The sequence below is a fragment of the Nematolebias whitei genome, chromosome 20 (assembly GCF_014905685.2).
Source record: "Nematolebias whitei isolate Nwh7 chromosome 20, NemWhi1, whole genome shotgun sequence".
In the NCBI taxonomy this organism is placed as follows: domain Eukaryota; kingdom Metazoa; phylum Chordata; class Actinopteri; order Cyprinodontiformes; family Rivulidae; genus Nematolebias; species Nematolebias whitei.
Window position 1 is genome coordinate 31,751,631 of NC_056517.1, and position 14,911 is coordinate 31,766,541.

Consider the following 14,911-nt stretch of genomic DNA (forward strand, 5'->3'; position numbering starts at 1 on the left):
CATTTGATTGTTATACATGATGATTGATTGTTTTGGACAGATGGGCCCTGTTTGCATGTGTTAAAAGACTTCTTGAGATTTCAACAGGAGGTTGGCTTGAAACAGCGATGGAGGCTACCTATGGGGCAGATCTGGTTGGCAGGCCGAGACTGATGAAGTCTTCCTGATGGGAATCAAAACGTTTCTCATAGGGGTGCACGATATTATTGGCATGGTATCGATATCGGACGATATTAGCGATAAATTTAAATATTGGACATCGGCCATTCTATCAAAATAACTCACCGATATAAAAGGATTCTGTTTTAAGTTAATTTTTAATACAAGAAACTCTCAAGTACATCTACTAATGCACTACCACTTATGCACTTTTCACTTGTCGCTTGTGAACAGGTTGAGTTTAGATTTGTGAACATTTACAAATTTGCACTGTTGGAGTGTTGTCGTTGTGTTAGAGAGTAAATGTCATGAATACATTTGACATTAAACATAATCCAAGTTGAAGTTTTACATCATTTTCAGACCCTTTTTATGGCATCTGCATTTGGTAGCACCATGCAGAATAATGTAGTATTTTTATGTAGTCTCTGTAAGTAGGTCTAGGGGAAAAATATCGGTATTGGTATCGGTTATCGGCCAAATAAGTTTTAACATATTGGCATATCGGATATCAGCCAAAAATCCAATATCGTGCATCCCTAGTTTCTCATTTAAAGAAACTGGTCCAGATCACACGATTTAACGTTATCTACTTGGATGATTGAGCTTACAAACCTTTTTTCAATAACCAAGTAGAAAAATGAAGATACTAGTCTATATATTTCTAAGTTTCTGTGTTCGTCTAAGTGTTGCAAATTACATGCAAGTAACTTTGTTATATTTTGTTCATTGAAAATGACATAAATCAAAATGATAGAAGTATCTCCCTTTCAAATAACTTGGATACGCTTTAACGACAGCAAACATCTCAAACAGTGCATAATTACACAAGGATGATCAGGTTTTTGCTCAGATCTATCTCCAAAATATCATGAACCACCGGACACATTTTAATGAAACTTGCAGAAAGTAATCATTTTGTATACAAAGTACATCTACTGACTTACTTTTGGAGCCAACCTGATACAGAACAGCATCCACAACTAACTGACCTAAAAAAAAACACACAATGACTATAACTCAGTCAGTTGTACAGATAATGTGCAATGTTTTAGTGTGGTAGTTGTTGAGAGTCATCGCCACACATACTCCGAGTGTGAAATCCCACAATAAGGCAATGGATTACTGTTAATGTTATATTTAAGGATAGCTACAAGTGTCGTTTTAGGCGACGGGTGATATGCACGTCTGTCTTTTTTTTCTGTGCTGCTTCAGTCCGGTGATCCAAGTCCCTCTGTTTTAGTGAAGGTTAATTCAGGAAGCTCGTTGTTATCTACGGCCATGTTGGCCTATTACACAGTCTGTATTCAGACAAACTGCTGAGTTACCAAGATACCTGATCTGCTGAACTGGAAAAAAAAAAAGATTCATGGGAGAAGCATCAGGACTCTGTAAGCTCCTCGGTGGCACAGTCACTTATCTCAGCCCACAGGCCTCATTTAACCACACACACACCCACACGGTCCGGACTCACTGTTCGTTTCACAAAGATAACACAACAACTGTGAATGCCGGACACAGAACTCCACTCCACTGCACCACGCCGGCTCTCTATCGATTAGCTCATCACAAACATGAGGTCATCAGCTCCGCCCCAGTGGCTGATGGGATAACTCCTGTTCTGTAAAAACCAGCAGAAGAAGCGACAAGCATTTCCTTTTTATTCCCTCTCCCATCATTTCTGTCCATTCCAGTTCCTCCGAAAGCTTTAGCTCTGCAGACTCCAGCCATACTTGATAACCACTTAGACATTTCAATCCATTTTCCTCTGACTGCCCTGCTGAAGTGCCCCCCCCCCCCCCCCGATTAGCGCTGCGCTCCACATTCAAAGACAGGAAATCACGTGACCAGAACTGGATCGATTCGAGTGCATCCTTCGCCGTTGCACTGTACTGTACAATGAGTTACATAACCTGCTTAGAACTCGCCACTCTGGGAGTTTGCAACACAAAGGCACAAATAAATAAAAAAATATATCCTGATTATAGACTGGAGATTGGTTTGAGATTTCCAGCAGCACATCTCATCCCAGTAATTTGATCACTTACTTCAGCGCAGAAGATTGTTTGCTGCCATAAACATTCTGTACCAGATGCATGCTTTTCCTTCAAATATACCAAGCTAAGAGGATATTAGATACTATTTATTTCAAAGCATTGTCTTTTAAATATTCCCACTTGAATTATTTCATCCTCACTGTTCTTAGGGGATAAAGACTTGTTCGCCTGTGTGTCCTGTCTGTGGTTAAACTCCACACCAGACCACACACACACCAAAAAAGAAAATCTGTGCAGATATTTTGTTTTCAACGTAATAAATGTATCTTGAGTTATTATTTCCTGTTTAGTTTCTTCTGTACATTCTTTACCTACCTTCAGCTATATGAGCCATTCAAGTTTTTAAATGTTCACCCCTCGCACAGTGATTTCTGGACATGGGCACCGGCGACCCCCGTGACCCAAAATGGAAGAAGCGGGTAAAAGATAATGGATGGATGAATGGATATAATCTGGAATCTCATTTTTTTTTTTGTTTTGTTTTGTTTTTTTAAAACGTGCTCTTTGAAAACTACTTCAGAATATTGCTACTTTTTTTTTTTTTAGCTTTTAACTACAATTTAGCTAATGCTTTGTTAGTTTTAGTCACTTGCTACTCTTTGAGTAATTTGACCTTTTAGATACTGTTCAGCTGGTTTTATCTATTAGCAGTTGTTCTGTGCAAATTTAGCTTTCAGTTACTGTTTTGATGGTTTAGCTTAAAGCTACTGTTTCACTAGTTTTGGCTTCAAGCTACTCTTCGGCTGTTTTTTAGCATAAATAGTTGTTCTGATAATTGTAGCTGTCAATTGCTATTTTGACAGTTTTAGTTTTTAGCTATGGTATAGCAAATTTAAGATTTTAGCCACAGTTTAATGAATTTTATTTTTTTAGCAACTGTTATGATCTTTGTAGGATTCTATTACTATTTTTGCTAGATTTAGCTCTTGGATACAATTTATCAAAATTTAGCTTTAGGCTACTACTCTGCTCAACTAACACACACATATATCACACATATATTTATACTGTATTACTGTGTGTGTCTATATATATATATACATACATACATACATACATATATACATAAACATACATACACATACATATATATACATACATACATACATATATACATAAACATACATACATACATATATACATATACATACATACATATATACATAAACATACATACATACATATATACATATACATACATACATATATACATATATATATATATATATATATATATATATATATATATTTGTGTGTGTGTATATATATATATATATGTATGTAGAAATACACATAATGTATGATTGTATGATGATCCTTAACTTAAGATTTATTCTGTTAACTACTTGAGCATACACACCTCACCTGTCTGTTTTTTTTAATTTACATATTTGTAGATATGTTCATTTATACCAATTTACGTGCAACTATTACGAGACAAAAGTAAAACTTAGCCATGCATCATTACATTGAAACTTTTTCACAGTTGAACACATTCCCTCAGTCATCGCTCTAACGATTCCCTCACGCAACGAAACAAGGGGACACCACTGAGACGCTGGGGAGGACATGGGAGGGGCTCTAAATGAAAAGGTCATACCTTGTTCACCTGTTTAACAGAAGACGCCACATCAGAGTGATAACTGCCGTGCAGGTATTCAGCACACACATGGACATACAGAAAAACTACGGTAATACAATGTGAACAAGACAACAGGAAATGACAAACACGACTTTTTCCAGGGATAAACGTACTGGCAACGTAAAACCCTTGCCCTTTTGTTCAAGATCAGGTGTTAAATCAGACCAGCACAAATTTGTCAAACAGTGGTAATAAAAACGGTGTCTGCATGTTCATACAGGAGAAAAACACTCAGAGACACAAACACAACTTTACCTGGAAGCTGCTATTTCCACTTTACTCCTTGCGATGGCTGCAGCCCTCTGTGCCCCCTCCACAGCCCGATCTACCTTCTCTTTGGTTTTGGGGTTCTTAAGAGGGATCAACTGCTTTCTAATTCCACGCACCAGCACATTATTTTTGTACTTCCCTTCTTCTTTGGTGCCTTCTGGGAAAACTGTGCACCCGTAACCATGGCGTTTGTTGTTAAGCCATTCCCCTTCATATTTCATCCCGTTGGATCTCTCTGAAACACCAAACCCGTTCCGCTTGTCGTTCTTCCACTCGCCCATGTACGTCTCAGTGGTGGTCGCGTCCACATGGTCCTCCTGAGGTAGGTCCTCATCCGGCAGCTCGCCATCGCCGATAGATATGGTGGAGTTGGCGTCGCTGGAACTGATGCGACTCATGGTGGCGTCGCTTCTCGCAGAGCTGCGCTTGCTGGAGATTGAAGTCCGAGAGTCAGACTTGCGCAGCTGTCGGAGGCTGCCGAATAGCGAGCCCCGGCGGAACAGACCCTTTTTCTTGCCAGTGACGACCTCGCTGTCCGAGTGGAAGTTGAGGACGAAGCCTCCGCGGCTGCCTGTCGGCGTGTCGGCAGGGGAGGAGAGGTCATGGAGCACAGTGCCGTTGCTCTGCTCGGAGCGCAGGGAGGCCATGGATGTTCGTAGCGGGGAACGGATGACGGTGGCCATGCCATAGGGAACACTCTGACGGACGCCATAGCCATGGCGCATCCCACCCATCCACTGACCTTGATAGGTACCTGGAACACAAAGCAGATAGCCAATTAATTTTGAGTGATTTCTAACAGTTTTGGCTTGTGATACTGATCTATCCTTCATTTTTAATGGTCCACAATGGCACCTACTGTAGTACCTTTTGTTAACTCAAGGACAATAAGAGGGTTAAAGTGTTTGTTCCTGTGGGGAGCTGGTGCCCATCTCTGCTGTCAATGTAGCTCCAGCTGGTGAGAGGTAGGATACGTCTTGGACAGGTTGTCAATCTATCACAGGGCCAATGCATAAACAACCATACACAGTCACCCCAAAGGCCAGTTTAGGATCTACAATTAACCTAACGTGTATGTTACTAGACTGAAAATGGAGTACCGGGATAAAACCCGTGCATGCACAGGCAGAACATACAAACTCCACACATAAAAGCCCCAGTTAATTTCAAACCTGCAACCTTCTTCAGGTGAAGCGCCATTTTGCATATGAAAGGGTTCAGTTAGGGTCAAGCTTCGGTCCTCCAAAAAGCTATCCACACCAGGTAAGATATTTCTTGTTCACAAACTTTTCATTGAACCCCACTTCGTAGAGCTGAACTTTGCCCTCAAGGGAAATAAATTCTAGCATTTTATGTGATTTATATATATTTTTTAAGTAAAAGATTTTGAATAAAGAATTATTTGAAAGTGATCACATAAAAGGTTTGGTGCGGTGTTAGGGTGCGATCGACATCACCTAATGAAATGCTTTCCCTTTAGATCTGTGACAGTGAGCATAGGTAACTTAATCACCATGATTTGATTAAGATTCAAATAGTCATTTGGGATGAATGTGATTCTCTGAGCTAGGTGCCTATTTTGAGACGAGTTCACCACTAGCTGTTTCTCTCTCTCTGACCGCAGGGAGTTCCTATGAGTCACTTAATGAGGAGACCACTTCATTAATCCCATTTGGTGCTGCTGGGCCCAACGAGCATGTTGCTGCAGCAGCACCTTCCAACACTTATCCTCACAACAAGGAGGACTCGTTAACATGAGATCTCATTTAGCAAACACCATAAACATAAAGAAAAGAAGAAAATAAAATTACACGCTAGCTTAGGCGGCCATTTAGATGGATAAACAGCGTAAGATTAACGGGCTGCAGTCCAAATTTGGTGACCCTGCAGATCAAGTTATCAGGATGTGGCAAAGCCAGACAGCCAGATGTGGAGGAGATCCTGTAGGATCAAATGATTTGCCAAACCCCTGCGATGTGTAACCATTGTTCTGCACCGTGAAGCCTCAGTTAACATCAGCTGGAGACTTGGGTGTTTTATGAGAATTGACCACATGGCTTTAACTTGGCTGGGATCCTGTCTCTGAGATGACAAAGCTAAGGGAAGGGGGGGTCTCACGGAGCTCACTAACCCTCTCACTGTCAGCATATCCAGGAGGATGCACTTAAAATGGCTGAATGCTTAGATCAGCTCCCTGAATGCGTCTGCATTAAGACACCAGGAAGCAGGAAATCCACTTGTACAAACTGGCACCTTCTCCTTTTGTTTCAAACGTGGGGACCGTTTCATCCAAGTTCTTAAGAGAGAAGCTGGAGATGCTCGGACCACTCTGAGCTATAAATGGTCTGATTTGCTTTGATTTACAAACTCCCTCTTCATCAGACATGCGGAGTCTCACTCCTCCCAACAAGCAGCCGGTGGTCAACAACAAAGACAAGATAATTTAAATAAACGACCTAGCAACCCCATGTCAAATCGTGCACAGAATACATGTTGGATGACTCTCAGCTACTACCACATGCAATTTTAGCTCCATGTCTGAGTTATAGCCATATTTGTGTTAGCTGAAATTGCTGTGGTGGCCATCTTGAATTATTGATTACTTTTTGAAAGTATAATTAAAATCCATTCAATGGTTCAGGTGATATTTTGCTAACAGCCCAACTCCATGCTAAAGTTTTAGGGAATCAGATTTGGCCTAGGCGTAATTGTTGATACTAATAATCAGCTACATCAAGATTTAGCACCATATCTCTAAAATTAACCGAATTAAAGCCATATTTGTGTTTTCTACTTTCACTTAGTTTTGGTGGACAAGTTGAATCGGATTAGCTCCAAAAGCTAAAAAGTTGTAGAGGACCATCCACAGATTATTTCCTGAAAGTTTCTCTAAAATCCGCCCCGTGGTTTTTGAGATATTTTGCTAACAGACAAAAAGACAGAGTATAGTAAATGTTGAAAAAAAAAAAAAAATTGCACAGATTTCGCCCAGTCAGCTATAGCGCTCAGAGTCCAAGTCCGGGATCTGCCTCAGCTACACAACAAATTTCAGCTCGATCTCTGAAAAAAAACAGCTGAATTATAGCCGTTTTTGTACTTCCCAATTTTGCTTAGCTGTGGCGGCCATCTTGAACCCATTTCACTCGAAAAGTTCAACACTTGTGGACAGAAACCCAGGGGTTAGTTTCTGCAAGTTTCTTTGGAATCCGTTCAGTGGTTCATGAGATGTTTCGCTAACAGACATAAACGCATGCGCACAAAAGCGAAAACAAGATCGCCCGCCGTAAGCTAAACTGTTGAGTGAGGTGAGGTGCGGTGGGGGCTCCAATAGAGACTGAGCAACCTACACACAGCAGTTAAAGGAGCGCGCGCTGCCTCTCTCACCTCCATCGCAGTAGGTTTCGACCCCGTATCCATCCTGCAGCCCGTTGCTCCAGGTCCCTTCGTACCTGGCAGGTGTGTTGTGGCTCTGCCGGACTCCGTAGCGCCCCTTGAAGCCGTGGCTCCACTCCCCGCGGTACACCCACTTGCCTTTATTCTCCACGCCCAGCCCGTGCCGCTTCCCCTGGGACCAGTAGCCCTTGTAGGTGTTCCCGCTGGGCCAGGTGTACACCCCCACTATCTCGAAACCGTGCGACCAGGACCCGGCGTACTCGCCCTGGCCCTTGGGTCCGGTGCAGATGCCGTGTCCGTGGGCTTTGCCATCCTCCCACCCCCCGCAGAAAGTGCCGCCGTCGTCGAAGTCAAACCGTCCGCCCGTCATTCAGATCGAGAGGAGGAAAACGGCTGGAGATCCAAGCGCTGCGTCCGACGCTCCAGGACCGGAGGCTGGACCGGGTGGGGTGGGGGTGGGGGGGTGTGATGGCAGGATCGAGGCGGCAGCAGGATGATGATGATGACTAGAGAGGGGCAGGGGGGGGGGGGGGAGAGGATGAAAAATAGCCAGACTTGTAACACAAAAGGCACGCGTAATGATTAAAAGTAAAGGTATGGGCGTCATTTACCGGCAGGGTTCTCCGATCGGTGCTTCTCGTCTCCCCCCTCTCACCCACTGACCACAGAGGGAGGGAGGGAGGTATGGAGACCCTGCTGGAGAAAGGCTGTGAGCCAACGTCACGCCGCACGGACCTCCCACTCTCACCCCACCGTCATCCCCCCCACCCACCATTCTGAACCCCACCAAAATAAGACACCGCTATATTTACAGGACGCGCCACAGGTGTGAATTCCGACAGTAGCTGTTTGACTAACACAATTATTTGTCCAGGATTATCAATAATGAGATTATATGATGTCATTCCAATCAGATATGATCACATAAAAAAAAAGCTGATTATGTGCGTCTTGTTGCTCAAATTCGTCATTTTCAATAGAAACAGTTTTGTTTATGTCGTTAAGCGCCATTAAAACAAACAAGTACGCATCTCTTTTACAACTGAATATTAAAAGAAAACAATAATTACATTTTTAGTTGATGCAGCAGGTGCTTCACCTGAATTATGGCCTTTATTGTGAGCACTTTTAACAGCGCAGTGTAGGTGACAGCGCCCTCTGCTGGTTAATTACAACAACGTCACCGCGCATATATTTTTACGCGTCAGCGAAGACCGTGACGTCACGCGTTGCTCTGAACAGACAAAATGGCGTCGGATCTCGGCTCCGAAGCTCAAGATGAAAAAGCTGCTCTCATACAAAAGAACCCGGACCGAGACGGTCATCAACAGAGTGTTAGAGTTGGCAACAAACAAGAAAACAACCTGAAGCTTTATCACTGGACGCAGAGTTTTAACTCCCAGAAGGTAAGGAGGCGTCCTCAGGCTTCAGCACCACAACTCCATGGACAGCTCCCCATTAGGTCAACAACACACTTAAAGAGACATTTCAACGCTTTTAGCTCGAAGTCATACCAAATAAATCGACCTTACATTATATCAAAACGTTCATTACTCACATATTTGCCAACATAACAGTAAAAGCTCATTTTATGGGTTATTTAACTGTTGTTTTATATTAAAAACAGCCATGTCCAGTCATGTTTCATAACAGTAAAGCTTATATTGTGAATGTTTATGAAGCATTCAGACTATTGTGATCCATTTTTCTTCCGTATGTTTTTCGGCATCTTTCTCATTCCACAATTTTTGTGCAATTTCAGCAAATTGTAAATCAAAATTTTCAGCTCGTTCAGGAGAAGAGTGCTATGACTTTTGGTATTGGTGCGACTTTATATTTTTGAAATATTTAGCCTTTTCTGCCACTTTTAGTCTCATTTGAAATGAATTGAGCTTATTTTACATCCTTCAGATCTTTAGATCTGTTTGCAAGCTTTTTCTGCTCCTTTCACATTTTGTTCTGGTTCAGCTTTTTTTCAGCTTCCTTGTGCAAATGTAAACTTTGTTCAGCTATGTTCAGCTAGTCAGCTGTTTTTACAGCTGTTTTGTGATTCTTTTAGATTCTTTCTGCTAACTAGAAGATGTTTTTGCTTCTTCTATAATTTCAGCTTATTTATACAAGTTTCAGCTTTTTCTGCTATTTCAACTTTAGCTTTTAAATGCTAAATTTAGCTTTTTCAGCTAATTCTAGATTTTTTTGCAATAATTTCAATTTTTGTCAGCCCAATTCAGCAAAAATGTGCTTTCTCCACGCTTTCTGCTAACTTAAGCTTCTTGTTGCTGTTTTAGCTACATTTCAGCTTTTTAAAATTTTATTATTTTATAATTTTTTTAACTGCTCCTTTCACATTTTGTTCCACTTCCGCTTCTTTCATCTTCCTGGTGCAATTTTTTTTCAGCTACTTTTAGCTACTTTCAACTGTTTTCTGCTCCTTTAAGGTTCTTTCTACTAACTACAATATTTTTGTGCTTCTTCTAACTTGTTTCTGCTAATTTCAGCTTATGCAAGTTTCAGGTTCTTCTGCTATTTCAACTACTATTTAGCTGTTTTATGCTTTAGCTTTATCGGCTAATTCCATATTTTTTGCACTCATGTCAATTTTTTTCAGTCTAATTCTGTAAAAATGTGCTCTCTCTACTTCCGTCTGGTAATGTAAGCTAATTTCTGCATTTTTTTTAGCCAATTTCAGCTTTATTCAGATAATATCCACTTTTTTCAGCCGTTTTCTCCTAGTTTCAGCTTTTTCATTTCTTTCAGCTATGATTTAGCTCTGTTGATGCTAATTTTTTTGCTTTCAGCTAATTCCACATCTCATTTCAGCTCTTTTTGCTTCCTTCTGGTAGTTTAAGCTTTTTTGTTTTGTTTAGTTTTTTGCCTTTGCAGCTACTTTTCAGCTACTTTTTAGCCATTTTTGAAATTTTTGTGCTCATTTCTGCTCATTTAAACATAATTCCGCAAAGATGTGTTCTTTCTGTTTTCTTCTACTAATTTGGGCTTCTTCTTCCATTTCATCTACATTTCAGATCGTTTTTAGCTAATTTTAGCTGTTTTTCAGCAAGTTCTTCTACAATAAGCATTCACACTGAATTTTCATCGTTGGAACAGGAAGTAAAAGTATCAGACTCTAATTGAATTTCTATTAACATTTCCGGCTGTTCTTCAGGTTCGTCTGGCCGTGGCAGAGAAGGGTTTGCGTTGTGAGGAGTACGATGTGAGCCTTCCTCTCAGCGAGCACAACGAGCCGTGGTTCATGAGGCTGAATCCTGCAGGCGAGGTGCCCGTCCTGGTCCACAACAACAGCGTCCTCTGCGACCTGACACAGATAATGGACTATCTGGAGGAGAACTTTAAGGGCGGTGAGGACGATGATGAAATCTCATTTAGAACATTTAAAGTCTTTTGTTCTGTTGATTTCAACACATTTTTAATGTTTTCTGTTGTTTTTTTAAACTGCATCATTTGTGTTTAATGTTTTCTTGGTTTGCATTAATCCACAATATGTTAAGAGTCTGCTTCACAAAGAAGGGAACTCTGGTAAGCACATAGTTAGAGAGGAGTTTTATTTGCCTAACTCTTAGAAAAATGTTGTTTTTTGTTTAGTATTAATTTTACCTTCTATGTAAGCATTTTGTAAACAATAAAAGCATAATAAAATCATGTTTTCCCCACCTGTGCGCCTCCAGAGAGCGTTCCCAGACTGGTTCCTGAAGCAGGAAGCAGATTTTATATCAGAGTGCAGCACTACAGAGAGCTGCTGGACTCACTACCGATGGACGCCTACACACACGGCTGCATCCTTCATCCTGAGATCACCGTGGACTCCTACATACCTGCATATGCTGCCACGTCCATACGAAGTAAGAGCGTCTCAGACGCAGAGCAGATGTTTCTCTCAGTTTCATCATGCTGGACTCTATGTTTTATAATTTATAACAAGCTTCTTTGTCTTTTTGTTGTATTTATTGACAGCACAGATTGGAAACACGCAGACTGAGCTGGAGAAGCTGGCTGAGCAGAACCCAGAGCTGAAAGATGCTTATGAAGCCAAACAGAGGCGCTTAAAGGTAAGCTAATACACAAGGAGGGTGCTAAATGCGTTGAAATGTTTAAAAGTTTTGTGATTTACACTTTAGGCTGCTCCAGAGTCCATTCCTGCAACTAAAAGTTTAAATCTAAAATATTTTGTTATGAGGTAAATACCCACGTTGAGAGATGTTCTTGGAATTTATTGCACTCACCAGTTTAACTAGAGAAATTGAATTTCCTGCGAAAATACAGTGCAAATGCTTATTGCTGAAGAACTTGCTGAAAAACAGCTGAAATTAGATTTAAAACATGATGAAATGTAACTGCAATGGAAGAACAAGCCTAAGATATCAGAAGAAAGCAGAAAGAACACACATTAAGCAGAAATGAGAGCAACATTTAGGAAGTTAGCTAAAAAAAATTGATATTTGCAAAAATAAAAAAAGGCTGAAAAGTAGCTGAAAAGGCAGAAAGAAGCTTAAACTACCAGAAGGAGCTGAAATGAGCTAAATTAAAAATATGGAATTGGCTGAAAAAGCTAAATTTAGCACAATAACAGCTAAGAATGTCTGAAATGCCAGAAAAAGCTGAAACTAGCAGAAAAAAGCTGAAAGAAGCATAACAAGCTGAAATTAGCAGAAAAACGTTAATTAGGCTGAAACTAGCAGAACTTACCATAAAAAAACTTGAATTTATCTGAAAACAGCTGAAATTAGCTTAAAAATGCTACACAGTATAAAGTAGCTGAAAATGTAGAACAAACTTAAATTAGCAGAAGAAAGCAAAAAGAACACATTTGCTGAAAGGAGTAGAAATTAGCACAAAAAGTAGAAATTATCTGGAAAAAAAGCTGAAATTAATAAAAAAGCTGAAAAGTGTCTAAAAAAGCTGAAAGAAGCTGAAATTACCAGAAGAAGGTGGAGAGGTCCCATTTTTGCTGAACTAGACTGAAAAAAAGTTGAAACAAGTGGAAAAAATGTAGAATTAGCTGAAAAGGCTAAAATTTGCATTAAAAACATCTAAATAGTAGCTGAAATAGCAGAAAATTCAGAAACTTTCAGAAATAAGCTGAAAGGAGCACAACAAGCTGAAATTAGCAGAAAGAAGTTAGAAGAAGCACAAAAATGTTGTAGTTAGCAGAAAGAAGCTAAAAGGAGCAGAAAACAGCTGAAATGAGCTGAAAAAAACTGTTTAAATTTACACAAGGAAGCTGAACCAGAATAAAATGTGAAAGGAGCAGTAAAAGGTTGTAGACAGATCTAAAGATATGAAGGATGTAAAATGGGCTCATTTAATTTTCTGCGAGTTGTTTAAATCTATTTTATGTTTTCAGAAGTTTTGGCAACAAGTTTCAACCCCATCTTTGTTTTTATTTTATTTTTATGTCCATTTACGATGAGGCACGGCACTAAACGTGTGCCATAAATATGTCTGTGTTTGTAGTCAAAGTTGTTTGAGCACGACAACATGAAGTACCTGAAGAAGCTTCTGGACGAACTGGAAGGTGTGATGGACCAGGTGGAGACAGAGTTACAGAGGAGGGTGGAGGAGACGCCAGGTAACCATGGCGACCTCTCACTTTGCAATAATTAAACGCAGCACTTACAGAACTTTTCTCCCTCTCTCTGTTCTGCTTTTGTAGAAGAAGGCAGCCCATCCTGGCTTTGCGGGGACTTCTTCAGCATGGCCGACATCTCTCTGGCCGTCACGCTGCACCGCCTGAAGTTCCTCGGCCTCTCCCATCGCTACTGGGGCAACGGCCTCCGAGTCAACGTGAAGACGTACTATGAGCGGGTGGTGGAACGGTCGGCCTTCAGGAAAGTTCTGGGCCACGTCAACAACATCCTGATCTCTGCCGTCCTTCCCGTGGCCTTTCGAGTGGCTAGAAAGAACGCGCCGGTTCTAGTCGGTGCGACGCTGCTGATCGGGATCCTCGGAGGAGCTACGTACTTCACGTTCCTCTGCGTGAAGAAGAGACTGTCTTCTGTCAGCTGAGGCACAATGGGGTGACTTAAGACAACATTAAAGTATTTAAAGAGATCAATTAACTACATTCACAATATTTAACGGAACAAACTTTAATTTTGCAGAGCGTTGCTCACAAAGGATTTATTCATCCTCGCAGAATGCTTGTTCAGGAAAACCATGACTTATATAGACGAGTATGGGATGTTTAGCCTTTTTTCCTGTTATGTCAACTATGTATATAGATTATATTCACATGTGCTTTCTTTGTAGGAGGTTTGATAGAATGCCATCTCACAATGTATACATAAAGACATGTGACCTGAACCAAAAAATAAAGACATACTGTAATTCTCATCATGGCTGCACCTGAACGCACCATTCCTGTTAGAGCACAGTAGTCTGGACATGCAGTGATAATAAAACAGTGACATGGAGTAAAACAGCACAAAGATTAAAAATATATCCGTTGAACAAATTAAACCAGCAGAACCCCAAACATGAGGTCAGACGTCTCGATTTGTCTAAGAGTCTGAAAGGTTTGGCATATCGTGTGCTTGCTTCTTGTTATGACTGCAAAGATGTTTTCAGAGTAATAAAATGTAATAAACTCAGTACTTTTCGTTTGCTTTAGTTGCAACTAGTTTTGCCTAAACTAAACGTTATGATCTCTGCAAATAAAAACTGGGTCTAAAAATGACAAGGCTCTTGAAGAGGTCTATGTTTGTTCCTCTTTATATGTTGAGATTCTGACATGAACAACTTGTAAACAACCTCTTTGACTGTAGCTGAGAATGGCAGACTCTTGGTTTAAATCAGTATTTAGAATACCCTGTTTACAAAAGTCTGCATGTCTATATTATCATTTACCACATGCTGAGCGTGAAATTTAATTTATCTTATTATAAAATAGATCCAGAGTCAAACTTATGATTTTATTGAGTAACAAGACAGAGTCACTTCAAAGAAACGCTTATGGAAAATAGTTTCATTGTGAAATCGCAGGTTGCCATTTAACAATAAAACAATTTTCCATAAGTGTTTCAGATCTATCTGTCTGTCTGTCTGTCTGTCTGTCTGTCTATCTATCTATCTACACATATACACACATATATATATGTATATATATGTATAAATATATATACATATACAATTACATACATATTGAATTCTAGAATTGCGCCACTCAAGGTGGCTGCATGTTGGAGCAGCTCTGTTACTTTCATTCTGAGATTTTGCTTTTGGAAACTTTAATTCCTCTTTTTCTGGATGTAAATCACATTTTTTGGATGATTGTTTCCTCTGGTATCAGATGCTGTGCAGCTGGAAGGATTTTTACTGAAACTTTTTTAGTTTTGGACATTTGTTATGATGCGTAACCATGGCAACAAGGCAGTTT

The 14,911-nt window shown here is 40.3% G+C and overlaps 2 protein-coding genes across 2 annotated transcripts in view; one reads left to right on the top strand and one right to left on the bottom strand.

The window, feature by feature from the left end:
- The window catches only part of LOC119426493 (junctophilin-1), a 47,456-nt gene extending 39,246 nt beyond the window's left edge, over positions 1-8,210 (bottom strand). Inside the window, exons 1-3 of the mRNA XM_037694048.1 lie at positions 8,133-8,210; positions 7,513-8,027; positions 4,114-4,882 (exon numbers count right to left, since the gene is read on the bottom strand). Of these exons, the coding sequence (XP_037549976.1) occupies positions 4,114-4,882; positions 7,513-7,891 (1,148 nt within the window). The 5' untranslated portion in view covers positions 7,892-8,027; positions 8,133-8,210. The remainder of the gene's footprint in view (positions 1-4,113; positions 4,883-7,512; positions 8,028-8,132) is intronic.
- A 535-nt stretch (positions 8,211-8,745) lies between these two features.
- gdap1 (ganglioside induced differentiation associated protein 1) lies at positions 8,746-14,117 on the top strand. The gene is made up of 6 exons (XM_037694360.1): positions 8,746-8,927; positions 10,685-10,877; positions 11,205-11,378; positions 11,491-11,585; positions 12,991-13,105; positions 13,190-14,117. The coding sequence occupies exons 1-6, from the start codon at positions 8,769-8,771 to the stop codon at positions 13,540-13,542; spliced, it is 1,089 nt and encodes a 362-aa protein (XP_037550288.1). The 5' UTR covers positions 8,746-8,768; the 3' UTR covers positions 13,543-14,117.
- Positions 14,118-14,911: the final 794 nt, after the last annotated feature.